Source organism: Drosophila gunungcola, unplaced genomic scaffold (genome assembly GCF_025200985.1).
Source record: "Drosophila gunungcola strain Sukarami unplaced genomic scaffold, Dgunungcola_SK_2 000064F, whole genome shotgun sequence".
Taxonomy (NCBI): Eukaryota; Metazoa; Arthropoda; class Insecta; order Diptera; family Drosophilidae; genus Drosophila; species Drosophila gunungcola.
This window is the reverse complement of record NW_026453227.1, coordinates 444220-471901: the sequence shown is the minus strand read 5'-3', so window position 1 is coordinate 471901 and position 27682 is coordinate 444220. Positions and strand designations below refer to the sequence as shown.

Sequence of the window (27682 nt, the reverse complement as noted above, 5' to 3'; positions counted from 1 at the left end):
GTTAAAAATACACTTAAGCATTGGGAAAATAAATTAAGGTTTAATAAACAAAAACAATAACAAGAGCCCAGGTTGAAGTGAATATTCCATTGGTGCGTTGTTGCTTTTCGGTGCCCCTTTGAAATCCTGAGTTCCTGAGTTCCCCAGTTCCGCTTCTCAGTTTCTTTCAAGCTTCCGGCATCCATTAAACTTCATTAAAAATTAAATATTCGCCCCAGCGTTGCCACTCAACGGCAGATGGAAAACTCGAAGACTCGAGAAACTGACAAACTGGCAAACAAACTGGGCGCCTTTGTGGGATTAGGGGCGTGGCACTGCCTTCTCGACTGGGACGCGAAAACCCTTTTCCAACTGACACGCATCAATTTACACAGCGCTGTGCTCGAAAAATGCTCAAGACTTTTAATGAGATGAAGGTGAAATTTCATTATGAAGTTTGCCGCACTAAGATGAACCCAAACCCCTTTTCCCCTGCCCCGCCCCACCATTCCGCCGCCTATTTTTAGCGGGTGGAGGGGGGTGTGGTCGTGAGCGGTAACCTCGTTAAGCTTAATTAATAGCAGCAATGTGATAAACACCCAGGCCAACAGCCAAAATGGTCGCACTAAGGCCGCCATTTTGAAACAAGGCCTCCTCCCAAAAACACTGGTACAAATTCAGAAAATTCCTATATTACTTAACTTATACTTTTATTAAAAAGATCTTAGCAAAAATAATACTTTTTTTTAATGTACCACAATAACATATGCCTAACTTTTTATGTTCAAAAATGTTTTTATAAAGTAAAGTATCACATAAGTATTTAAAATGTATCATTAAATATGATTTATCATGAATAATAGTAGTTCATTTGTGTACCTAGTCATATATATTTAAAAATAATATATTATTATATATTATATTTTCCTACAAAAGCAACATATACAAATTTTTATACGCTCAAAAAAATCAAATGACCTGACAAAATGGTCAAAATGACCTAAAATTTTGAACAAACAAGAAGGAAAGCAAACTTCGGCAAGCCGAAGTTCATATACCCTTGCAGCTATTGCATTAATTAAATACTTTTGAAAACATTTAAATTATGATTTACTTGAGTATGTGCTAAAAAAAACATTGAAACTATGATGATTTGCAGCTCAATTATTAGATAGTTATTTTATATATTTTTATTATTTCTATGGGAGCTATATGCTATAGACGTCCGATTTTGATAAAATTTATACCATAATTCTGAAATAATTAAACATTACTATATCTCGAAGAACTAAACAAAAAATTAAAAAACAGCAAAGTTATAATTTTTTTCATTTATTTTTCCGATTGTTCCTATGGGAGCTATATGCTATAGTCGTCCGATTTTGATGAAATTTAAACCGTAAATCGGAAATATTTTACCATTACTATATGTCGAAGAACTAAACAAAAAATTAAAAAACAGCAAAGTTATAATTTTTTTTCATTTATTTTTCCGATTGTTCCTATGGGAGCTATATGCTATAGTCGTCCGATCCGGACAGACGGACAGACGGACAGACGGACGGACAGACGGACATGGCTAGATCGACTCTACTAGTGATGCTGATCAAGAATATATATACTTTATAGGGTCGGAAACGTCTCCTTCACTGCGTTGCAATTTTCTGACTGAAATTATAATACCCTCTGCAAGGGTATAAAAATGCCCAAACTCAAATATTAAAGGTGATGTCGCTAAAATATAAGCACCCAGGCTCAACTTTTAGGTAATAATTCTAAATTTTTCAGTTATTTTGAAAAGAAAAGTTTAACTTCTATATTAAGGGTTATTTTTCCTAGTAAATATAGGACACGCTCATCTTTATTCCTTAGTTTTAGAATTTTCACGTCATTTTGTTTTAATTTTTAAAACAAAAAAGTATTAGGCATCTTGATTGAGCATAAAACAAAAATTGTAATCTTTTATCAGTAAGGATAACACAGTTCCTTGGGCCTATTAGCTGCAAAAATTCTGTTGAATTCCCTCTGATTTTTTTCCGTGCACAAACCAACACACAGAGAGAACTTTTGCCCAGGTGTCAGCTACAGTCCCAAAAGGCAGCAACACAAAAAACATCGACTGGGACAAGTTCGTTTTTTAATGAGCCAACGTCAACGTTGCCAACTCGCTGCTGCCGTTGACATTTGACAGATTTCCTAGGAGCTGCCGCTTAGATACTTTTTTTTTTTTTTTATTTGCGGGGGCGGGGCAGTGGCAGTTTCTACTTATTTAGGCATTAGTTGTAGACACCCAAAAACTCACCCCACCCACCCCCAAACACCACCCACAAAGCCACCCCAAGAAGTGCCAAACCCCCCAGCCCCCACCACCCAGTGACCTCGCTCGCCGGGTGTTTATATAGACTTTGGCAAAGATTCTTTCAGTCGACAGGCGGCATCGTTAGGGGAATTATAGTCGAATGAATTTCAACCTTGGCTACCCCTATTAACCTGACATCCAGCACATTTCGGGCATCTTAAATTCCTGCTAGCGCTTTCTTAAACGAGTCCAAAGCAAACTAGAAACTTCACTCAGTACTTCAAGTATTAATCTATAATTTCAGTCAGCACTGTCGTGGGAAAAATATTTTTGAGTTTCTTTTTTTTTGGAATATAATAATATTTGAAGTCAGACGATGTACATTTATAATTTATAATTAATTTGAAAATAAACAACGATTATTTAAACTCAAGTCTAACCTTTAAATTGATCTAAAAATAATACAAGGCCCAAAAGTAATTAAATCATATTCTAGTCACCACTTTTTGGAAGCTAACACTATAGAGCAGATATTTTAATTTAAATTAATTGTTAATTATATTCAAAGGTTTATATATTTAAAGGTATGTGAGCAGATATATTAATTTTAAATTCTTGTTTTAATATTCAATTTGAGTTTAAAAATATGGGCCAACATATAAATCAATATAAATTTATCCTGCTTAATATGGGCTTAAAGCTTTAGATAAATATTGCAATTTCTTTAACAAAATTTAAAGTTTGAATAAAAAATGAATACTTAAATGTTAAACTTAGATTAGAAAAATATTATTAACATAAATAAGTTTTAATGGTTTTATTTGTATATTATGCAAAGAGATAAACATAAATTAATTTTGAGTAAGTTAATAGGCCACATAATTGTATTTTTGGAGAAAATTCAAATTAAAAAATTAAATATTTATGATTGAAAATTTCATGCTCAGCTTAGTATCGAATTGTCAAGATACATTTTTAAAGTATACCCAAATGTTTTTTTTTCCATAACACAAAATGTAGTAGCTAAATGATTAAGGAATTATTTGACTTTTTCCTTCCCATTTTTCAGGGCTTAGCTTTTTTTGGTGGGCAAATAAACAAGTTGAATTTTCTTTGCCGTTTGTTTGTTTGCTTGCCTGTTGGCTCATAATGTTTGTTTGAACGGTGCGGGAGTGTGTGTGTGTGTATGTGTGTGTTTGCGTGTGTGTTGACCTTAAATTCCTTGTCGCTAAAGCATTTTGGCCAGTTTCGCTGGCGGATGAGACGGAGTTCCAGTCAAAGGCGGTGGCGAGCGAGAGTTGCAAATATTTGCCGAGGGACAAGTATGCGCAATTAAAATTTGATTTAATACAAATGCACACACACGGTCGCAGTCACAGATACGCACGGATACAGATACAGATACAGATACAGATAGAGAGACAGACTTGTGTTTGTTTGCATTCGTATTTGACTGTTTGCTGGCGGCACACAGTATCCAATTCCGGAAATTACTTGCGCATCATCGGTCGGAAATTCCTTGAGTATCGAATGGAATTTAATTGAAGTCACGAATTCTCACAGAATTCAAGCCATCCACACACACACACACACACACATGCGAGCCTCCCAGTATTTTACATAAATAAATCAGATGGCACATTAACACTTCTTCGGTCGCGGGGGTTGTTGTTGCCTTACATTTTCCTTACGTTTGATGTTGAATTTTTAATTTTCATTAAGCAGCCGCCCTTATGACAGGTTTTTTCCACCTACCCCGCCCGCTCCCCAAATGTCCATGGGGTTGCTAACTTCCGGTTGGCGTTGCCGCACGCACACACACTCGGCATTTTGTGTTTGCCGTGTGCTTAATTGATATTTGTATAATGAAATGTGTCACAGATTTTCCTGCCCGCATCATGTCCTGAGAAAACGACAGAAGGAGTTGCCAAAAACACCAACTGGCCCTTAAGATTTGTTGACACTTCCATGGGCTCTTAATTGTTAAATTTCGTTTGGTTTAAGAGAGCAGAAACAAGTCCGGTTAATATGCCAAAATATTTTATAAGAAGACGGTCCAGATTTTCATTTTAGGCTATTTATTTAATTACATTATTTAAAAAAATAATTTAAATATTTTATGAGGCATTACAATTGAAATACAATTTTTATTTCATAATTTATTAAAATACTATTACTATATACAATTAAATTGCCGGTTTTAAGTTAATTAAAAGGAAAAGCTCCTTACAATTTAAAAAAATTGAATAATGACTATTTATATTAAGTTAATTTATTTTATATTTTAAGTCAAGTCAAGATAGTCTTTATTATATGAATGATACAAAATTTGTCTTATGTAAATTAATATTTTTTCTACTTTAGCTCATTAGAACATTTTATTAATTAATCGGTTCTATGAGTGCATAAAAATATTCCCAATAATTTTGTTGACTACAAAACCCCAAAACAAAACAAAGTTTAAATTTCCCAGACATCTTTGTTTGTTATCTTAAGCTTTTAGATTTATTTTGCTGCTCTTATCAAAAGACACTCCTACAAATTGTGTCCAGAAAATAAATTTATAAGTCTTGCCTCTCGAATTTCCCTCGCTGACCGCAATCAATAAATTCGCTCTATATACATATTATTATTTTTTTTTTTACCATTTTTTGCTGCTCGTTTGGTTGCTGGACTTTATTGTTTTGCTGGATGTTTAAAATGCGATAAATTAAATTAAATGGCTTAGCCACTCGGGGCGGAGAGTGCCCCTTTATTTGGCTACTTACAGATTATGTGACATTTATTGTTCACGCTTAAATCTTGAAAATTGCAATTTAGCGGCCGTCCTTTGTGTGGGCGGTGGGTGGTCGGTGGCTGGTTGGCGGATGGGCGGTGGGGGTGGCTTATCAGCTAGCCCCAAGGACAGAATTATGTCCTTGTCGCCATCGTCTTTGTCGCGTTTATTTCCTTTCCCTTCCGCCGTCGCCTTTCGATTTTTTTTTCGTTTTCGTTTTCTTGTTTTTTTTTTTTTTTTTTTGATTTTCCCCAGATTTTTGTGCTGATGCTGACGGTGCCGCCGCACAGTTGTCTCGAGTTTCCGTTTTAATAAACGTCGATTCCGGCTTCCTGTTTGGCAGCGTTGCGTATATTTGAAGAAAACGCCGGCGTTTTCGTCAACCAACCCCGCCAATGGAAAGTCGTAATTGCAGGCAGCGTCTGGGGCTCAGTCTCGTTTTCAGCTCGTTTTCCTCTTCTCCGGCTGTGTCTTCATTTATTGCCAATATAATTTCTGACTTGGCTGGAAATTTAATTTCCTTCGTCTTCGGCATGTGAGAAAGTTTTCCCATCGCCATTTCGCCCGCCGGCCATGTAATATAAAGCCGAAAATCAAGCAATCCACCATCGCCTTCGGGAAAACAACGAAAAACGGATGTCAACACAAAAAATAGAGAGAGCAGTCAAGAAGTTGCGCCAAAAAAGGGTTACAATTTATGATTATTAAACTGAAGCCGAGTGAAACTGAAACGCGTCCCACTCTCATTATTTTTAAAAAATAAAAACCATCCCGCGAAAGAAAAAAGTGCCTAGGGGAAAAATTGATAAAGCCAGAAAGACAACAGTCGGTAATAAACATAACAAAGTTACAAAGACAAGGGGAACAATAAAATGAACTCACTAAAAATGATCAAAATCAAAAATACATTTTAATGACATGAGAAACAAGAAAGAAAGCTCTGAAATAAAATATTTTAGTCAGAGACATACTTGTCCAGCTTCTAAGGCTGCTTTCACGATAAACTTGCAATCACATATTTTTGTTTAAATCGGACACCAATTTGTCAAATAATGGGCCTTAAAATCTATATTATATAAAGAATGCCAACACTAAACTGATAAATTATAATGCAAAATATTAGCTAATTGACCTACTTAACCCTCACTGAATTAGGAATACGTTTTATTGAGTTAAGGAACCTTTAAAAAACAATAGAAATTGCATTAAAAATCTCGATAAATATTATAACTTTAGAAATTGAATTACAGTTTTTTGAAGGTTCTTCCTTTTAAAATCAAAAAACGGTGGTTCAAGTTTTAGGACTCCAATAGGCCACAACTCTAAAACGTCTCAACTTTAAGCACAATAAATGAGGAAATCTGCAGTTTAAAAAAAATGACTTCAACAAAACAACAAAGTGTCTGGAAAAAGTCTTAACTTGGCTAAGACGAAAGAAAAGGAAAGCTGCTACCACACTCTGTCTCTTTTGCTATTAAATAAACATATGAATATTTATGGCTGGCAAGGAACTGTATCCTAGTGCCTCTGGGGCGTCGAAAGTGGAGTTTATGCAAATAAACTGCCGAGGAATAGAGACTTTTGAACTGGACCGGAGTTTCTGTAACCAAAATGGAATGCCAAGATATATATTTTTCTGAGAAAAGTTTAAACTCGTGTTTGTGTGTGTGTGTGTGTGTGCAGAGAAAGGGAATTCCGGGCCGATATATGATCCCCTGATAATCCACGATGAAGCCCGGCCATTAAGCAAATTCACTGGCATTAAGGCAAAGTGTTGAAATTATGATCTGTTAAGTGTCTAAATACGAGCACTTGCCATTGGGTTGGGTTAGGCGTGTCCTTTCAGTTCCTGGGGGTTGTTTCGCATCCTGCTGTATTTAAAATGTCATTTTGTTGTCAACCTCAGACTTCTTGTCTTATGTCAAATTATAATTATGGCGCCATGCTACTAACGACATTAACACAGCACAAGGCACAAGGCAAAAGGCAGCCAGCAGTAGCAGCCATTAAATTGCCTAAGCATACGAACCCTTGTCGGTGTCCTTGCTGTCCTGGTCCAACCACCCACTCACACTCACACTCACACCCACCCACCGCCCTTTTACGCCCCCTTTTTTTTGGGGGGGAGGGGTTCGGAAGGGGATTGGGTGGTCCTGCCTTCATTATCAGCATCGAAAGTTAAAATGCAGGCAAAGGCTTTAACTTCTCTGCTCCGCCAGAAAATGAAACATTTTTGTTGTGTAAGGTTAAACGTTTCTAAAACTTTGTTTTAAAATCACTTAGCGCCCGGCGCACACACACACACACACACACACTCGCGTCCACATAAATGCGCCACCGTTGGAAATGTAATGCTCAATTTAAAATATACATAAGACGTTGTGTGGGAACCACAAAAGATTTTGCAGTCATTTTTAATATAGTTATTTTGTTCATGTGCAAATTTTTAAATTTCAAAATGTAGTTATTTGGTTTAGATATTGTAAAAATTATTTAACAGATTAATCGATTTTCATGTGAATATTTTTATTGAATTGTAAGAAGGAGTTTTTAAATTAATAGCTTTTTTTTTAAATTTCAATAATTAAGTTTTAATAAGCTGTAATAATAATATTGATAGTGCATATTTTGATATCTTAGAAAATAAACATACAAATATAGGTATTTAGTGAAACATATTCTTTACAAAAAGCGAGTATTTAGGAATAGAATACAAATCATAGATTTTTCAGTAACACCCGGAAATTAAAGTATCTTTATTTTGCTAAGTTTAGTTTAACCAACAATCAAAATAACAATTTTTATGAAATTTTTTAATTTTTAACTTTCCTATTAAAAATACATTTTTATTCTTGATTTCATGTTTAATTGTGTCCACTGTGTGCCCACTCTCGCACATTAATATGTCACAGTTGGGCCCTGTTAAAAGGGTGCAGACTTTGTCCACATCGCCACCGATGTACAGCACCACCCCCCACCCTATTTTCCCAGTCCCTTTTCCGCATTTTCCAACTCCTTTTCCGTCGTCGTTGTCGTCGCCTTTTGCAAAGTGGTGATAATTTCTGCTTTGTTGCGAAAATGACAACATTTTAACCCGGCACACAGTGTCACCCACTGGCTTTTCCACTCCCCCCTATTTTTTCCACCCAAAATTTTCCCCACCCTCCGGCCACTAAAATTTTTCACTTGCAATGGACGCGACTTGTGTCGACTTTTAATGGTTTTTCATCTTATTAGCAGGCAAAAGTTCTTTGTCGCCGTTGTTGTGGATGCCACGCCCCTTTCGGAAAATGTGTGAAAATGGAGCTTGGGGCCGGGTGGAAAATGGCTAACAGCTACAGATTTATTTGCAATTTTTGCTCATTTGGCAAAACACAAAAGCAAGTAGAGTTGAGCCAGAAAAAAAAAAAAAAAGAAATGAGAAAACAAAAATAGACGACGCTTAAGTCTTTTGTCTTAAGCCACTTTACGAGCCTTCTCTGGTTACTCCTTCTTGTTGACTTGGAAAACCTCCCAAACACACCCTGCCCTCCCCTCCCCCTGGACTTTTAATCCACCCAACTTCCCGCCACACCCCACGCTTTTCCAGCTTGTTGCTTTTGCTGTGCTGTTGCTGAGGGCGCATAATTAAAAAAGTTTCATTTCATTTTGTTGGGTTTCTTGGTTCGTTTCGCCTGTGTTTATGTTCATTTGTTTTCTTGCGTGGGTTTCTGGGGTTTTTCCCTCCACTTTTCCATTGCAGCCGTTACGGCCAAGAAGAAAATTCAGACATCGTCAGTTTGTTTGCTGCCCTTTGTCTTAATGATTACCGCCTTCTTGCGTTTTTTTGCATGCTTCGTTTAATTTAATATTAATCTAAGAAGTTTGTTTGTTTTTTATGTGTACTCTTATTTGGGTGTAGACCAGAAAGCTGCAAATGACTTGGAATTAAATGAAGGGTTGGGGGGTATTTAAATGGATTATGAGGCCAGATGACCGAGCCAAATTTACATACAGAAGTTACACACACTTTTCGTTAACAGATCATGAATTCTAATTGCAGAATTTGGCCAAGAGTAGGTGGGTTGCATTCTTATCTGGATATTAAAATAGCATTCATTGAATACAGTCATACATTTTGGTTGTCAATATGGTGTGCAGAATTATAACATTCTTTTACTGAATAGGAGTTCATAAATTGTTATATAATTTTTTTTTTTGTAAGTAAGCATTGAAGTTTGCTAAATCATCATATCTTAATCCATTTTAAAACATATATTTTTTGGTTTTGTATTGATTGCAAATTTAGCTTCATAGCCTTAAATTACATACAACTTTTGTTTTCTTTATGATGTATATACATGGTGTTCTATTTATTGTAATGAATTGGCTTCCCCCAAGAAAACCCAATCGTTGTGCACAAAATCTCTTGGCAAAAACCCCCTCTTAAAACTTAAAAGTCTCACTCTGCATTTTGCACCTTTTGTTGATTAACTCAAGCATTTTGGCATTCAAAATGTTTGGCAAATGAATTTTAAATTCGCGCGTCTGGGAGTTTCACTTTATGGATATTTCAAATATGCAGCTCACCGTTTAGGGGGTGGGTTTTTCGGTCGGTGGTCTGTGGAGGGTTAAGGGCAGAGCATTTGCGATGTGGGATCTGGGATGTGGGATATCTGGAATGTGAGACTCGGACCAGACATCGCCACAATAGTTGGCATGTCAAAGTCGCCACATGCTACTTAATATTGCATTGGCTGCGAAAGAAGTGCATATAGTTCCCGATTCCCAACCGATTCCCCACCGATTCCCCACCGATTCCCATCCCGATTCACCCCTGATATAACCCCTATAAACCCCTGATTCCCGGCATCCTCCGCTCATTCATTCATTCATTCATTTCATGCGCTCTCTGCAAATCTGCATGTCTGCATGTGTGTTGTTGTGTGTGTGTTTTTATGAAGCTTTCACAACTCCGTCGGGGGTTAATTTTCGCGAAAAACGCTACCGTTGCCCCGTTTCGCCATTCCCATTCGACATTCCGCACTTTAATTTCGTTGTGCAAGTGCAAAGCGCCACTCTATTTTGGCCATGGCAACGCATAGGGTCATAGAAAATCTATAAATTCACAGCATAATTTGCAGCTGCCGTGGGAGTGCCAAAGGTGGTGTGAATCCGTTGCGATTTGTGCCCGCTTTGAAATTGCCTTGGAATGGTCACCAAAAATTAACATTTAATATTTCGATCGGGGTGATAACAAAAAGCTATTTCTTAAATTTTTTCTTACCCGATTTTAGAGATTAATTAGTAATCAATCTTATTATTGTTTATTAAGTAAGAAAAACTATATAAAACAAACAAACTGACTTTGAAATTAATTTTACGAGATTTTCAACATCAAATAAATTTGTTGTAAGAATTCAAACATTTTATTATTGAGAATTAGAGGATTTAAATTTGTATTTTTATATTTATTTTTTGAAAACAGCACTGAAATGTTAAATATCTTAAAATTATGTTTTGTATAACAATTGAGTTTATGTAATTTAAAGAAAGAAAAACTTAAGCCTCATTTTGTATATACGTTATATATGTATATACTTATGTTATGGAATTTGTATTGATTTTGACCATTGCCTTAACTCATATTTTCCAGGCAAAAGTTTCACCCTGACGATTGTCATCTCGACGAATCCCATTCAAATAGCAACCTACACGAAGGCAATAAAGGTGACCGTGGATGGGCCAAGGGAACCACGATCCAAGGTTCGGCACCAGGGATTCCATCCGTTCGCCTTTGGGCCACAACGTTTTGGACCGGATCCACTTATGGCCGGATTGCCCTTCAAGTTGCCAGGTAAGCGGAACAGGTGGCGGTTGGAGATTGGTGGATTCCGGGGGAATCTCAAGGCTTAAGCGGTAAAATCAATGCCACACTGACGAAAATAAGATTACCTAAAAGCACATGTTCAGTTTCATAATTTAGCTATTTGGCATTAGCATTCATTTGAAAATTGTTTGATTTTTTTATTATGATAAATATCATTTTCCTGACAAAAGTCATACCAAATTATATTCTTTTCTATAAAAAAGGTAATAAGGCTTGCATAACAAAAAATCATTATAAATTAATAAGAATAATTTGTTAGCAATAATTTTGTTTTGAGAATTTATTTATTTATAAAATGTTGTATGAAGACATTGTGAATACTTTTCTTTTTTTGTAAATAAAAATAACTCTAAATATTGTAATAAAAAAATCGAATTAAAAATGAAGAAGCTGATTTTGAAAGAAGTGCTTAAGGTGCAGTAAATGATTTAAATATTAGGAATTTAAATACATAAAATAAGCATATTCAAACCTACTTAAGGCTTATATTTTTAATAAATTTGACATTGACTTTAAGAGCATTTCCCATTAATGGATTTGCTGAATTTTCTCAAAGTGTCAGTGAGTTGAGCGAAGCTAAACTGGAAACTAAGCGGCTTTTGGGAAATGGCCTCAAGGGCTTGTCGCTCGTTAGACACCGAGCCACACGTATCAATGTCAGTCGGGCAGTCGGGGGTTAATGCGGCGCGGGGGCTGGAAGGTTTAAGGCCAGGTGAGCTTATTGCCTGTCTATTTTGGCCGCGGGCCACACGCGAAATTAGCTGTAAATAAATATACCTTTTATCCAGGGGTTAAACGAACCGAAGCCGAAATCCCGATGCCCGCGGCTTTGGGCCAGCCAACGCTGGAAAATCAGGCGGGGATTGGCTAATGGGTTAATTAGAGATCTTTGCCTATAACCCGATAGGTCGGCGATATACCCCTCATTATGATAAGAGCCCGCTCGGAAGGGGTTTCCACTTCTCGCGATGGCCGCGAGCTTCTTTTTTGGGCTCATCGCCAATTGAGTTGGGCTAAGTCCTTAATGAGCTGACTTGCGCTTTTATGGATTCTGGGGTTAAGGGTTAGGTCTACAAAAAATGAACGAAAAGTGAGCAGTTTCACGGTTTAAGGGGCTAGGAATGATAGGATATATTAAGGGCTTTTTTGTGTTTGTGGTTGACTTGGTAACCAACCTAAATGGCTATATTATCGAATTTTTTATATTCAACATTACCATTATTCACTTTTTTGTAACAAGATTGTAAAATGTGAAAAACTCTGCTGGCACAAGCGCAATAACAATTTGACAACAATTTATGTATAAATAGTATAATATTTTGAAAAATGTTAATTTAAAATAGCAGCTTTTATGTTCTTACATGTATGTACAAATTATGCATTTATTCTAAATTTATTAGCTATTTAAAAAAAAATAGTTATATCCAAAAGTTATTGAAGAATGAAAAATAACATAACAAAACATCTAATCTATTATAACAACAATAACCTTTAGTTTAGATTTTAAAATATGTATTCAATTTATTTTAAGAAACAGTCTGCCTTTGCCGAAAAATATCACAACCAACTTGTGTTTAAAATCGAACTTTCTGTAGAATGAAAAATACCTTAAAATTCATAATCAGTTTAACCTTTGGTTGGGAGTTCTGTTGTTCTGTGGCCCACCTTCCCTACTCAGTATCGCGCAAAACTTTGCCCCAAGAACCCAAGGAAGCCGCTTCATTAACACCTCAAGCCATTAGCATAAAGATGATGACAAATGAGGCGAAGGGCGAAGGACGATGGGGTCCTGTCAATGCCACCCTGTTGCCAGCTGAATGTGTGCCCTATTTATGAAAACAGAGCGAGACACAATGGAGGCGACAATTATACAACAAAACAACAGCTTGAAAAATCCATTAAAATGATTTTAATCCTTTAACGAGTCACGAAAAGCGACTTGGAAATGCGCATCGCGGGGGTTGCTGCAATACACAGCAACAGAAGCCGGAAAATCCGAGCCCAAAAACCCAACCCTTAAGTCTTAAATTATTTTAAAGAGCCCCGCGCGACTGTTGCAACAATAAACACGCGATATAACCAGGCTGCGAACAAGGATAACGATGGCAAGGACGATTGTCCCGGGGGTTGGGTATCCGTATCCTGTGCCTCGGAAATCACAAAAAAAAAAAAACAAGAAACAAGAAACAGTCGTCGCCTGGTGAACAAATCGTTTTTGATACGCTTTGATTTTATTAAAATTTAACAATTTCGCTATGAAATTTATGAGGTCTTCGGGTGGTTCAGTTCAGTTCAGTTAAGTTCAGTTCGATTCCATTCAATTTGATTCGCTTTGGCCAAAAGGCTTACGAACCACTTGTTTTGAGCACAGTATCATTTATGAGCTCACAAAAATTACTTGACTTTCCGCTTCTGAGATGCTTATGAAAAACGATTCTTAGGTGAATCCACTTAAAGAGATTTTATTGATTTAAAAGGATACTTTTGAGTGAGTCAAAAGGAGTTTATGGATTTAAAAAAATTTTTTTTTTTATCAAATATATGTGTTTTAAATGAGGAACTATTATTTGTACTTCAAGTTGAATACATTTTAAATTATTCTTATGAAAATTATCAACGCCTTATTTTAGATTAGTTTAATTGTGTTGTGCTTATTTTTTAGATTTGTTAATCTTTAGCTATTTAAAATTTTTTGAAATTTTAAATTTGTTTTTAAGATTTATTTGTGTTTCTTTCTTAAAAAGAAGTATAATATTTTGGAGTTTAAAACCCACTATTAGCTTAGCATAAAACTGAGAAAGCAGGACTATCTCCGGTTTTTTTAAATACAAAACCTAATTTGCTTACATTAAAATACTGAATTAATATATTTATATTATTTTCGCACTCCTGTACTATATTAAAATTTTCTATTATTATATTATAGATATTTTATAATATATTTTGAATTTTTATTAGCAACTTAAAGGGTTCGATTTAATAGTTTATTAGTCTTGGGACATGTTCTTGTGCAAAACCTTTCGCTTAAAGGTTACCCATGTCCTGGTGAATCACTTACAGAAATAACTTGTGACCCTGGGGGAATTTGGAGGGGAATTCCGGGGAACTACACCCCGCAATCCCCTTCGAGAGCAAAGTGACACAGCAGCTGAAAAAGTCTCAAAATTACATTAAAAACTAAAAGGACTTTGTGCCGGCACATGCGTTAGTATGTGTTTGTGTTAGTGCTAGTGTTAGTGTTGGTGACTAGTTTTTTGGCATACGGAAAACGTAGTTGACTCCTTTAACGGGATCTCGGGCTGCGTGTCAGGGAAAGTTTGCCAAATGATTAAAAGGACTCGGCAAATATGTGCGAGTGAAGTTGAGTAGTATGGTATAAAATATATAGTATAGTGGAGAGTCCTTTCCGCCCGGAGACGATGTAACGAAATAAATATAAAATGGCGTTGTAAGCAGAAGCACATTAGTGACAAGTTTCTGCAGGGTCCTCGGCACACTGAGAGAAAATATTGCCAGGAAAGGGTATTACCAATTTACTTTACACGATTTCGTATTCAATTAATTCATCAAAATTATATGTTTCACTTAGCAATCGAAGAAAACGTGTACTTTGTTTTATCAGAACATTTTTTTAGCAAGTAGTAACTTATTTATTTATTTACAAACTGTAAGCATAAAGTTACAAACTAAAGCTAAAAAATGTGTCACTGAGTTTTGATTGTTTATAAAAGGTGGTTTTGTCTTACAGACTCACTTAGATGTAAAATATAAAAAAACTATATAAAATTAAATCAAATACATTTTTAACCTTTAATGGACATGGTTATACAAAAAATGTATTTCTAAACAATTTAAAATATTTTTTACGTGCATAAAGAATGATTTAAAACAGTGAGGAACGACAAATATATAAAAATGGGTTTTTTCTTTGTGTATTTCCTTTCCTGCATTTCCTCGCCTCCTTTGAAAGGTGCCACCTCCCTCCTTTTCCCAGTCTGTGTGGAAAAGTGGAAAATTTGTAGCTTCCGCAGCGGATATCCTGTTTCACACACGCCTTGCTCCCCCCCCTTCGCCCCACTACCCTCCCACTTCCCCCCACGTGCTCCTTTGATGAGCAAGGCGTGTAACTAAAAAAGTTTGGCGTTGCGTTTTTAGTGAAAATTATATTAAAATTTTGCGCTTGATGTAATTTATGTCATAAAAACCCCGAAAGAAAGAGCAAAACAAAGAAAAAAAAGTGGCGGCGACGCGCTAATGTTGTAAATGAATTTTCTGCTCGAATTAATTTCCACGGAACATCGCAAGACAATGCCCGACATACGAGAGCATATGATTTTTTCCCTATTTAAGATTATTTATTTAAAACCCCTTTTTTGGCCGGCCCGCCGTCAAAGGCAAAGATCAAAGTGTGCTGACTCCACCCTTGAATGCAAATATATACGAGTATACGCATTTAAGTACACACACATGGTTATCCTGGCTATCCTGGTTATCCTGGATGAGGGCTTACGCTTTTTGTGTTGAGGTTTCGGTCCAGAAAGTGAATGCCAATCGAGAGGAGATCAAATCAATGAGCTCACTTTAATTGGGTGGCCTGCAAATCGCATTACTGCAAAAAATTTCCGTCTTATAAGCATCCATTTATATATTTTTATAACATTATTTAACTAAATCTAAATATGTTTTTTTAATTAAAAAGGCTATTAGTATTTAATTTCTTTGTGTTAATACATTTGCCAACATCATTAACCTAATATAAATATAAAGACACTTATCTATGAAAGATAATGTTGCAAAACTGTTGACTTCTTTAACTCTTAACCCTTCACTTGCCCTAGCATAAACTTAAACTTCAATAGCCCCCCATTTGCAACATATTCTTTCATGTTCTTGCCCTTTCAACACTCCCATTCCTTCCACCCGGGGGTGGCTTTTGCCAAGCCCTTAAAGGGTTAAACGCCGCTGCCTTTAAACAAGTTAATAAACTCGGCATCACCCTTGCCAAAAAATAAATAAAAATGCCAAAAAAAAAAAAAAAAGGGGAAAGAATGAGATGATTTAGTACATATAATCAAACATGCAGACAGACGCACAAAATTTGCACAGTCACCGGCAGTGGGGGGTTAAGGCGAGGCCTACAGCTCAATTTGCCAGACAAGAGCTAAGCACATATACACGGAGGGAGATATTTTAAAGTCATTGTCCTTGTGGGAGTCCAAAGGAGTGGCTCCGCTCCACCCCCCCCCACCTTTTTTTGGCCTGCGCTCCCCCCAAGGACATATTACAGCATTGATTCAATTTTATGTCAATTTACGTGTCAATGCGACACTAATACGCCAAGGGTCGTGGCCTGTGCCAAAAAAGGGACAAAAAACGGGAGGAGGGAAGCTGCAAAATGGCAACATTTCAGGGGGGGTTCAACAAGGTGTGCGTTTAAAATTATTTATAACATTTGCGAAATATGTTTGCCGAAATGCCGGGGAAAAAACATTTTTTCCTTCGGCTCCCTGACAAGTATGCTAGAATTTTTTTTTTTTTTGGCAATAACTTGCGGCCTGTTACGCCTTGGCCTTGAGTTGTATATGTGTGTGTAATTGCACTGCGAGAAATTTTCACAACATGAGCCTAAAATGTTATGTTTATCGAAAGTTTAGGTCGTTTGCCGTGCAAAACAGTTTGCCCTAAATTACAATTACAATTAATATTATGAAAAAAGCGAAAACTGGACAACTTTATTTTTTTTTTGAAAATGAAAGGAATATCTTTAGCTGAGGTTGTCAAGGGTCAAAAAAAATTATTTTTTATTCTTGTGGGTCACGTTTTTGCCTGTAAAATGTTATATTTTGCACTTAACTCCAAAAGTTTGCATTATTTAATTAAAACAATTAAGTATACTTAAATAAAATAATAATAAAATGGTTTAATTCAGTGCAGAATTAAGGAAATAAATTTATAACATTTTCTCTCTCTATTTTCCCTCCGTGTGGGTGGTGGTGATGGTGATGGTGTGGTGTGGTGTGGCCTTGTGTGTGTGAGACTGGCATGCCAAGGCAGCACACCCACACCCACTCCCACACCCCATAAACCCATGTCTCACTTATTGAACGCATGTGTTGACAACACTTGTGTAACGGTGAATTTGTGCGTATTGTGCGTGTGTGTGGGGTGGGGGTGGTGGTATTTTTCAAGGGGAGGGGGGCTCGCAGATTCCGTTACCAGGGATCCCTGTCAGGAGCTTACAAAATAGCAACAAATTTGCCAAAACAATTTGCAAATCTACAACAAATACATGTAAATACTGATATGACAGACACTTTGGCTTGAAAATAAGTGGAGGGGCGCAGTGGGCGGTGGGTGGTGGAAAGCAGGGGGCGCGACGACCTTTCACCTGTGGCGAATGCCGCCGATAAGTGATTGGCAACAGCTGGCTGACTGGGAGGTCTATATTAACTGGCTCCCATTCCTTTTTCTTCTTGGCCAAGGCGCAGAAAATTGTGCGCCTTTTTATTTGTCTGCCAGGGTTGCCAGGCGGCCAAGCTATAAAAAAAAAAATATTCGAGGCGGGGGTGGAATACATGTTGCTAAATTGTGAAATTATTAAGTCACATAATCCCCAGATATTTACAATTTGGTATTTCATTCTTCGAAGATCATAAGAGAAACATTGATATACTGTAAATGCATTTTTATAGTTTATTTAATATTTATAAAATACTCATACAACTTAAACTTAACATTTAAGATTTACCGATTGGAGGGGTTTATTATAATACAAAAAAACGTTGTAATTTATACAGCACTTGTAATAGTACCAATTTATCATATTAGTCCAAAAACGAATTATTTAAATGTGATAATTATGTTTCATACGCAATTATCTTTTAGAAAGCTTTGTTTAAATTATTATTTAAAAGAAATTTTCAAATTACTTAGCCAATGCAGACTAGCAGCTTAAGATTTCAATAAATGAAATTATATATAAGTCAGAAAACTAAATTTTAAATAATAAAATTAACTAATAATATTAGATAATCTTTCTAAAATGACTTAATGTGTATTATTTAATATTGTCTTTAGCTGGTATATGTAAAAAAATTTAAATTATACATTTAGTAGTTACACGAACTACTCTCTTAAATAAATATATAAAATATTTTGTTTTGCATTTTCCATTCAGCTTAATTCTTAGACGATTTTAGTGGTACTAATTAATATATGGCACAGTGATTGATCGACAAAAACTTTACATTAATTCAACACTTCCCATTACATAGCTTGCTTAGTAAAATATTACAAAATGTTGGAATTTATTTAAATTTTTTTCCTAGTTTCCTTGTTTATTTGTTAATGTCCCAAATAATTAACCACAGTCATTAAAAAATCAAGTTTTGAATTGAATGTCTAATGTAATAAATTAATATTTCATTTTCATAAGTAATTATAAGATTAGATACCCCTGTTTTTAATTTAATTTGCTAGCACAATAGTTTATCAAAATCACAGAATAAAATAAAATTATAATTATTATAATTAATTTATGCGTAAACAATTTCTTCGTCTTATCATAAAATATAGAAACATGTTATTTAACTATATATTGGTAATAGTAGTTGAGTAAAAAAATAAGCACCAGAAAGTAACGAAAGCCAGCGGCAAAAACAAAGCAGCCGCCGCGTTGTCCGCGCTGAACGGAAAACAGCAATAGAATTTCCTTTCTTTATTTTCCGACTGCTGCTGGCGTCGCGTTTCCCTTTGCGTTTGTATTTGTATTTTGTATTTATGTTGCTGATGCGCAGACGTCGAGTTTTCTGCTCTCGGAGATTCGAGTGAAACTCGAGCGGACTCGAGTGAAAATGCGGACCATGTACTTGGGCGATTTCCCCTGATTCGTCGGCCAGGCTCAAAGTGGGAACATTTTGGATTGGGGCTGCGGGGTGGCGCTCAATACAGTAGCACCACCCCGCCCCCTTCCTCCCCCATGTAGAAAAACCACCCACCACCCCCTTATTTTGTGGTGAGTTAGGAAACCGGCTGGCTTTTCTTTTTTCCCATTCCTGTTTTTCCAAGGCAACGTCTTGTGGTGAGAAATTGTTGCGCGTCGTTGAGTTTTTTTCCTTCGCTGTTTTTGCATTTACATTTTTTATTTTATTTTTCCAGCAGCAGCAGCAGCATTTTCTTTGCCGCTCTTCGTGAGCGCTGTCGCCTTTCGTTTTCATTGTGGCTGGCTGGGCGGATTTTCCGGGAGTGGGTGGATTTTCCTGCCTTGCCGGCGGAATCGCAAATGCCGTCGGTGGCATAGAAATTTCAGCGCATTTGCCGACGGCAAGTCAATGTGGGCGGAAAATCTCTTGGCGAAAATACCTAAGGAATTTGGAATAAACCAAGAAAATTATAGAAATTCTTATTAATTTAAATTCAAAATTTGGAGTGCCTTCTTTATACCAGAATATTAGTATAATTTCGGGACTTTTAAGCAAAAATATGGAATATAAAATATACAATATGCAATTCTAGTTCAGATTAAAATGTAATTATTTATCAAAATATTCGTTTTCATTTAAAAAACAACATGTTAAAAAACAACAATTTTGGATTATAATTAAAAGTTTAATTTTTTAAATTGTAAATAATTTAGTTTGTGAATCTAAATTGTATAGCTGACTTAAAAAATAACTAAAAATTTGCATAATTTATTTATGTTTAACAATTATTTACGATAAATTTGTTTTGTAATTAAAATCGAAACAAATCTATTAAAAGTGATCCTGATATAAGTTTTATGAAAAGAAAAAATTTTAAAAATATTGCAAATTAAAGTAAAATATATTTATGTAGATTTGTATTGTGTGGTTTCTTAAAAGTTTCATTATAATTGTCTTATCTATATTGTCTATTTATGCAATTTATGTAATGCTTAAATAAGTATTTCGTAATGCACTTAAACATTTAAAATCAATTATTTTCAGCTGTAAATTAAATGGTTTATATGGCCATGTGGTTTTTAATTTTTAAACTGCTTGTCAAACATTAAAATTATATATTTCGAAAATAAATTATAGTTTGCTTCAGGGCTCAACAACTCAATTAATAATTAACAATTGGTACAGTTCTTTTTTTTAATTTTTTAAAACAGTCGAAAATTGAAACCTAATCGCGTAACTTACTTATTTCTAATTTTAAATTGTCATTTCAAAAATCATTGATTAGCAAAGCATTTAGTAGGCATATGACTTGTTTCATTAATAGATCATATAATTTTATCTAAATCAAAATTTCATATTTTTCCCCGACTCAGTTGGTTTCTTGACCGACAATCGAGCTCCTTGCGGGCAAAAGTTTCCAAGGCGGCAACAAGCATACGCCCTGTGCCCCAGCTCTCTCAACCCATGCCAACCAACCAGAATCTCCCCACATTGCGGTACCCAAAAATGGCAAAAAAAAGAAGAAGAAAGAAGTGGAAGAAAGTCTAGAAGAAAAGAAAAGCGGCGAGGAGGAAAAAGAAAGCCGAAGCGTAGGACACCGGACTCATGAAAGCTTTTTGCGGCGCACCAATGGCACCGCGTTATGCTCTTACATACACACAACACCACGAGACACACACACAGGCACAGATAGACCCACTCATGTACAGGGGGAGGGTCCTGGGAGAGTCCTTGGAGGAGTGGCGTGGAGGGGGCGGGGCGGGGCGAGTGGGAGGCGACATTGAGAGTGTCCCAAATGGGAATACACTCACACAGACCAGCCATCGACGAATACCGTAACGTGAGGGAAACGAAAAAAAAAAAATGAAAAGAAGAGGAGAGGAGGAGAAGGGGGGTGTCGGGAAAGGCGCTGGGAAAGCGGTGGAAAAGCCGAGGAATGGCAAACCCAAAACTGACACCAAAAGCGGCTAACCCTTTATCGCACATAGGGTTTCCTTACAGGACCGCATATTTAGGTTGCAGTTATGGGGTCTCTCTCTCTCTCTTTCGCTCTTTCTCTGTCTATCCCCCTCTCTTTTACACACTCTCTCCCTGTCTCACTCCCCCCCCCCCATCTATACGTATGTGTGTGTGTGCTTTGGACACAGACAGTGGCATACATATGTACATAGTTTTGGGTTACCCAAAATCGACGTGATGTTATATTATATGGAAAACACAATTTGCTCAACGGTCTGCCATTTGCCATTTGCCTCTGCCGCAGTCGCAGTCGCTGCCAGCGTCGCTGCCTCTGCCGCAGTCGACGTCGACGGCAACTTTAAGTAGCACTCGAAATCGTGGGCGGTAACGATTTCTATATGTGTGCTAGGACCTAAAGCAAATGCTTGAAAAATTGAACAAGCTAGAAAAAAGAAAAGAGGAGGGAGTGCAAAAAAAGGGTGTCAAAATAGTAGGGGATGGGAAAAGAAGAGGGGCACTAAGGGGTTAAGGGTTTGGGGGGGTCGGGGGAACAACGACAACTCGACAACGATCCTCGTACTTTTGCGGACTGTAACTACTGTCATTTTGCGTGTCACAACTATAAAATGGTGTCCCAGCTGGAAAAGCACCAGAACATAAATAATATAAATATACAAGCCAAAAGAAGTTAATAAACAAATGCAGAATAACACGGATAATGAACAGTCAAAGCAAGAAGACTCTTGTCTGCTTATTATTAATTGAAAGAAACAAATTTTGTCTTATTAAATAATATATTGTATTTTAAATAATATATTTTGTTTTGTGAACATTTACAAACAGTGGAAAAATCGAGCATGCGAAATATATACAAATATAGTCCAAAGCGATTTAAAGATTTACAAGAATTGGACTATATTAAATGAAAATTTTTAACAATTTATATATTTTTTTTAATATTTATTATTTAGTATGAGCTCTGCAAGTATATACTTGGGCCATAAGACTTATTTTATATTCGATGTTGTAAAGCGAAGTAATAATTTAAAGTGTGCATAGACACCAAGTATTATTTTGAAAAAAAATTGTAGTTTAAAAATTAACAATTTAACACATTGAATTTAATTATTCGTATTCCAAAGCAATGTTTTCGTCTTATTATTGAGGATGCTGCTCCTGCAGCCAAAGAAATTTAATAATGAAACCTTCTTGTAAGCCCTTTTAGTGCGAAAGTTTGAAAGGCTCTTTGACAGACAATGGGTCCTCGAATGAAAGTTGCCATCTCAGTGACATCCATTTCTGTATAGTGAGTGCCATATATATAGGTGCACACGCCAACCGATTGTCATCTTTTTTGCCGCCTTTGTTTTGACTGAGCAGCAAAAGTTTCCATCAAAAAAGACACCAGACATGGCGAAATGTCGAGATGATGACAACTTCCACTTGTCGTGGCAGTTTGACCCAGTTTTACCCGCATTGTACCGATATCAATGACTATATATACTCATATATAGCGAGCCATAGATAAAGCCAAAGAAATTGATGTGTGCGGGTGGAAGAATGGAAATGTCATGCAGCCATGCCAATCAAGTAATGCAGCTGCCTCAAGACTCAAGATGCTTTTGGAGATGGTGGGTGGTAAACTTGAGGGGGAGGGGGGGTAAATCGGGTGCAAAATTGGGCGGAAATGTGGGCGGGAAAGTGGGGCGGTGGTGCTGCAGTGGTTCGTTTGGTTGGTTCGTTGGTGTCACATTTTCGGTGAAATTTTGGTTTGCAAACTTTGGCAAAACTTGGCCAAGTATTTGGCCTCAAGTGTGTTAAAACGAGACGGAGACAATTCAGCCAGTCCGCCGGTGAAAGGGACGGCTAGCTGGGTGCGCGAAAGAGAGAGGGAGAGTGTCGAGGATGTGAGTGTATTGTGGTCGGTCTGCCTTCGCCTTCGTCTTAGCCTTAGCCTTTCCCGCCAGAGAATTCGAATTCTCCGCTCTTCTCTTCTCTTCTCAGTTCTCTCAATAGTTCTCTCTCTCTCACTCAGCTATGTCTTGGCGTTTTCTTAAGCTACAGCAACTTGGCACAAAATACACTGAGAGAAAATTGTCTGCGCTGGGAACAAGAAGCTGAACACATACAGAAGAGCAGGCAATAAATGGGAAACTGTGTATTTTGATTTTGTTATTTATATATAATTACACAATTATTAATTTTTAAGAAATAATTGTTTCACATTTAATTTGAGCGACCACCTATATGGGTTTTATACCTTTGCTGAATGTTTAGTAAGATTTTTAAAGCATCTTTAATAGCAATTTTTAACATTTGCTCTGTGATTTTAGTTAACTGCATTATCGTTTATTGTTTGCTTAATTTTGAATGGGTTTTTGTTGGCTAATATTTTAAACTTATCTAATGTTTAAATTAATTAAAAAATATTATATTTTTGATTTTTGTTCTGCCATGAATGAAGTTTCTATAAATTAATCAATCATTTCAGTCCGATATCTTTTGTATTGAAAACGTAATTTTTTTAATAAATAAAAATGTTTAAAAATAAGTTTTCTCCACAACCTTTTGCATTGTAATTGAAAAATTGAAGAATATGTAACGAAAAAACCTCTTTTAATAATTTAAGAATTTATGACGGAAAAGTAATCGTCACATGTGGCGTATACGTGATATTTTTCCGAGTGCCATTTCTGGCTCCTTTTGGCCTGTTTTTGCTCTGTCGCCGTCGGCGTTGCCTTCAGCCATCTTATTCCTCTTATGCCTCTTGTTCTGCTCCTGCTGCAACTTCCCCTGCAATTTTCTGGAAAGAAACGACGGGAAAGAAGGGATCCTGCAGGATGCCCGCAACTGTGGGCTGCCACTTGATGGCGGCCACATGGACATGGCCAAGGAGCCAGGAGCCAGGATTCAGGAGCAAGGAGCAAGGACCCGACTGAGATGGAACGATTGCGAGAGCGAGACACCACCGGGTGGGGGATAATTTTAATGAATTTATTTAGGAGCTTGTCTTGGGGCAGGTGGCGTCTATACATAAGCAGCAATGGCCGCCACTGCTGGGTGGTTGGGTGGTTGGGGGGTTGGGTGATTGGGGGAACATGCTTTAAGGGGAGGGGCGGGGGTATGTGTAGTCCTTTGCCAATGTTGTTTTGCAGCAACCGAAATGTGCGGCAGCATTTTTGGTCTTGCACAGTGGGCTATATGTGGTCGAGACGAGGCTTTCGGCTTTCGGTTTTCGGTTTTCGGCTTTCTCCTGCCCCTCATCCTTGGCCTTCGTTTTTCCAGCTCCTGTGTCCTTTTTTTTTCGGTCTGCGAGATTTTGGTTATTGGTCTTGGCATTGCACTTGGTGTCCACGGGAGACTTGCCCGGAATGAACTGTATTTTGGGGGGCTTATGAACTGCCCGTCTGGCATTTCTTATGAGAAAATTGTACTTGGAAATATATAAAAATAATAACAATAATAATAATAATAATAATAATATCGTCTTTAATACATCACATTTAAGTTTAAAAAGTTTTTATGATAAAATCATTACTAATAAAAAGCCAATAATCAATTAACTTCAAAAGGCAATATTAAATATTTTGTTATGGCAGCTCAAATCATTTACAGAGTTTCTAACTGAAGACCATTTTCTGAAAATTTTGATATATTGCTTCTATGTTGCCAACTTTTAGTACTTTTTTAAGTGTTGTGTGCTTAAATGTATGTTTGAGAGTGATATTCTTGAGCTTATTTGTGGTATTTTCAACAAAACAGATATCAGAACATATAGATGAAGAATGTATTCTGTAAAATAATTCTTTGCGCTAACAAAATGGTATAAAATTTAAAAAAAATCCGTAATAATGTGTTGAAGATGGCAAACTTGAAAACAAATTTTGACTCAAAAAATTGTTTTTTTTATTGTGATTATTAAAATTTACACATTTTGTATTTTTTGAGCTTATAATTGACTGGGGTCTGAAAAGGTTAATATATTTCTTAAATTGTATATTTAAGATTGTATACTGATTTTCATAGATCAAATTTAAAATCGTAAAATTTCTAAAATTGTTTTTTTGCAGGATTTGCCCACCATTTGGTCGGGATGCACAGCCACCTGCACGCGCCCGATTGGCGTGCCCACATGGCCTTGGGCGGTCGTCCTGCCGCCTTTCCCGCCGCCCCCTTCTTTGGCCATCATGCTGCTGCGGCGGCGGCGGCCTTTCCCACGGCCAGTGGCCTGCGCGGATTGAGTGGTTAGTTAAGAGATCTCACAATGTATATATATATATATATATATGTATATAGTGTTGGGTGACACAGAAATCAACTTATAAAATTGGGTCTATAAGTATGCAATATACATAATACAATACATTTTTAATCCGAAATGCCGATAGATTCATATCGAAAGATGATTCATTGCATACTTTTAGACACTTTAATAAATTATTTCAAAACCCTAGAGATTTCTGAAGCGCCTCTCCCTATGTATTTTATACTGAATAAATAAATTATTAATAATATTTATGTTCTAGGTGACAGCCAGCAGCATCAGCAGCAGCAATTGGCCACCGTGGGCGCGGCACATAGCACCACCAGTCCGGAGGGATCGCCCACCACCACCACCACGAGCGGCACTCAGTTGAGCGCCTTTGTCCAGCCGCCGATGACGTCATCGCCGCCGCCGGTGACCAGTTTGCAGCACGACAATAACAACAACAATAGCAGCAGCAACAACATTGATGCCGGTTTCGAAAGCGACAGCATTTCGGTGACGGGTTCACCGAGGAAAAGTCTGGGCTCACCATTGACCCACGACGAGGAGGAGGCGGAAGCGGAGGCGGAGGCGGAGGAGACGGAATCGGTTGGATTGAATCTAAATAGTGGAGGAGTACACGGCTCGCTGAGTGAAAGTTCACCCGGTTCGGGTGGCGCCTTCACTGCCCTCATCCAACGCAGTGGCAAAAATCCCACGGAATTATTTGGCGGTTTTGCTGGAGCCGGTGGCAATCATTTTGCCCCCGGCAACGGTGGTCACAGTTTCAATCCCGCTCTGGCCGCTCAGCTCTTCCTGCAAAGTCCACTGTTACCGCAATCCAGCCAGTGGCTGTATACCCAGCTGTATGGCAGCTACAGTGATCTCCCGTGGCTAAGGAACGCAGCAGCCGCCGCGGCAGCCAATATCAATCCCAGTCAGGAGAATGCCGTTGGGCCCACGCTGCTGAGTGGCAATCCCGATCACGATGGTGTGAATTTGATTAAACGTTGTGTCACCTTGATCACCCATAATCCACCGGATGCGGAGAATGCCAATCCAAATGCCTCGCCGCCGGTTAGTTCTACCAGGAGATCACCGTCGCCCGTGGAGACCATCGATTTGGATGATGTCAGCACCACATCGCGATCGGCGAGTGGCTCAAGTGGTGGTGGTGCAGGCGGGCCCATCAGGACGCGAACCCCAAAACCATCGGCGGATGTCTGGCGTCCCTACTAGCGGCTGGCGGCCGCCTTGCTCGGCACTTGTCTGGCGGCCCAAGGTCAGGGGGTGGAGGAGTTGGAGTAATTGTGGGAGGAGCGGAACACTTAGCTGGTCCACTCGAAAAAAAAAAAATAATAATAATAATAATAATAGTTCAGCAGCGAGCTTGTGGTGTTGTGAATAGTCGCCATATCGCAGCTGGCGGAGATTGCTACTTGAATTTGTTAGGCCTAGTTGGGAAATCCCTTGAGCAACTCTGTTTTCATTATAAATTACACCAGACAATACCCGAAATTGTATTTTCCAGATTTGTTTGCCACCGAAATCACTTGAGTTTTGCAACAACTAGTAGAGGTGTCTTAAAGTTTTCACGGAAAAAACGAATGTAATTTTTCCAAAATAAAATAATTTTATTGCATACTTTAAGGCCCCTTACAAGTGACCTTAAAAACCCAGTGATTTCCGTAGCAGGTCTTCGTTTTTGAGATTTTCAAATTTAAGTCTCATCCTTACTTATTTTCTATCATATTCAGATTAAAATTTAAATGTAATATTTATTATTATATAAATTATATAAACTGAAATATGTTTACAAAAGTTGCGCTTGAGACCAGCACAAAACAAATGAAAATTTTAAGTCTTCTTTTCGTAATTTTGTTCTTAAACTACATACTTTAATACTTCTTGGTGATAATAAAAAATTTGGTATTTATTTATTATTATTATAATTTTATATTACTATTTTTGTATTTAAATGTAAACATGACATTTCAATTAAATACATTTTTATTAAAAGAAAAAAGTTAAGCTGCAAAGTAATAAGTACAAAGTAATAAATTAAATAAATTGAATTTATTTTAAAACTTATTTATGATCTGTGAAATTTGTACAAATTGACTGCAATATTCAAATTTAAAATTTAAAAGTTGTTTGAAATCCAAAAACTCAACGTTGAATATCAAATTCAAGAAGCAATACTCGCATTAAGTAATTTTTTGTGTTTTTTTGTATGGTAAACCTTAATGTAAGTGGCTCACATATCGAATTTAAATCAATTAGCATGGCCCTAAGAATCAAATATATATACAAACAGTTGAAGGCGGGGGCTCACATACATAATAAATACGAATATATACGAGATCTGTGTACATTGAACATATATATTGCTCTGTATTTCCCCCTCCTAAATCAATATTTGCAAAAATTAAACATAGATGTTTAAGAATATACCAATTTTTTTTTGCAAGACACGAAAAACGTAAGAATATAAAAAAGGAATGAATTAATAATAATACATATTTTAAAATTTATTAAAAATAAATTTAAGTAATGACATAAAACAAAAATACACTGATTCACAGACAGACACAAAAATACACCGATTTGTATATAAGGTACTTGAGTAGTG

General features: G+C 36.9%; 1 protein-coding gene across 2 annotated transcripts in view; it reads left to right on the top strand.

The window, feature by feature from the left end:
* LOC128264295 (uncharacterized) overlaps positions 1-26544 on the top strand; it is a 34789-nt gene extending 8245 nt beyond the window's left edge. For both annotated transcript variants that reach the window (XM_052999709.1, XM_052999708.1), the window contains exons 4-6: positions 10690-10890; positions 24875-25048; positions 25331-26544. In XM_052999709.1, the coding sequence (XP_052855669.1) occupies positions 10690-10890; positions 24875-25048; positions 25331-26289 (1334 nt within the window). In that variant the 3' untranslated portion in view covers positions 26290-26544. The remainder of the gene's footprint in view (positions 1-10689; positions 10891-24874; positions 25049-25330) is intronic.
* The last annotated feature ends 1138 nt before the right edge of the window (positions 26545-27682 follow it).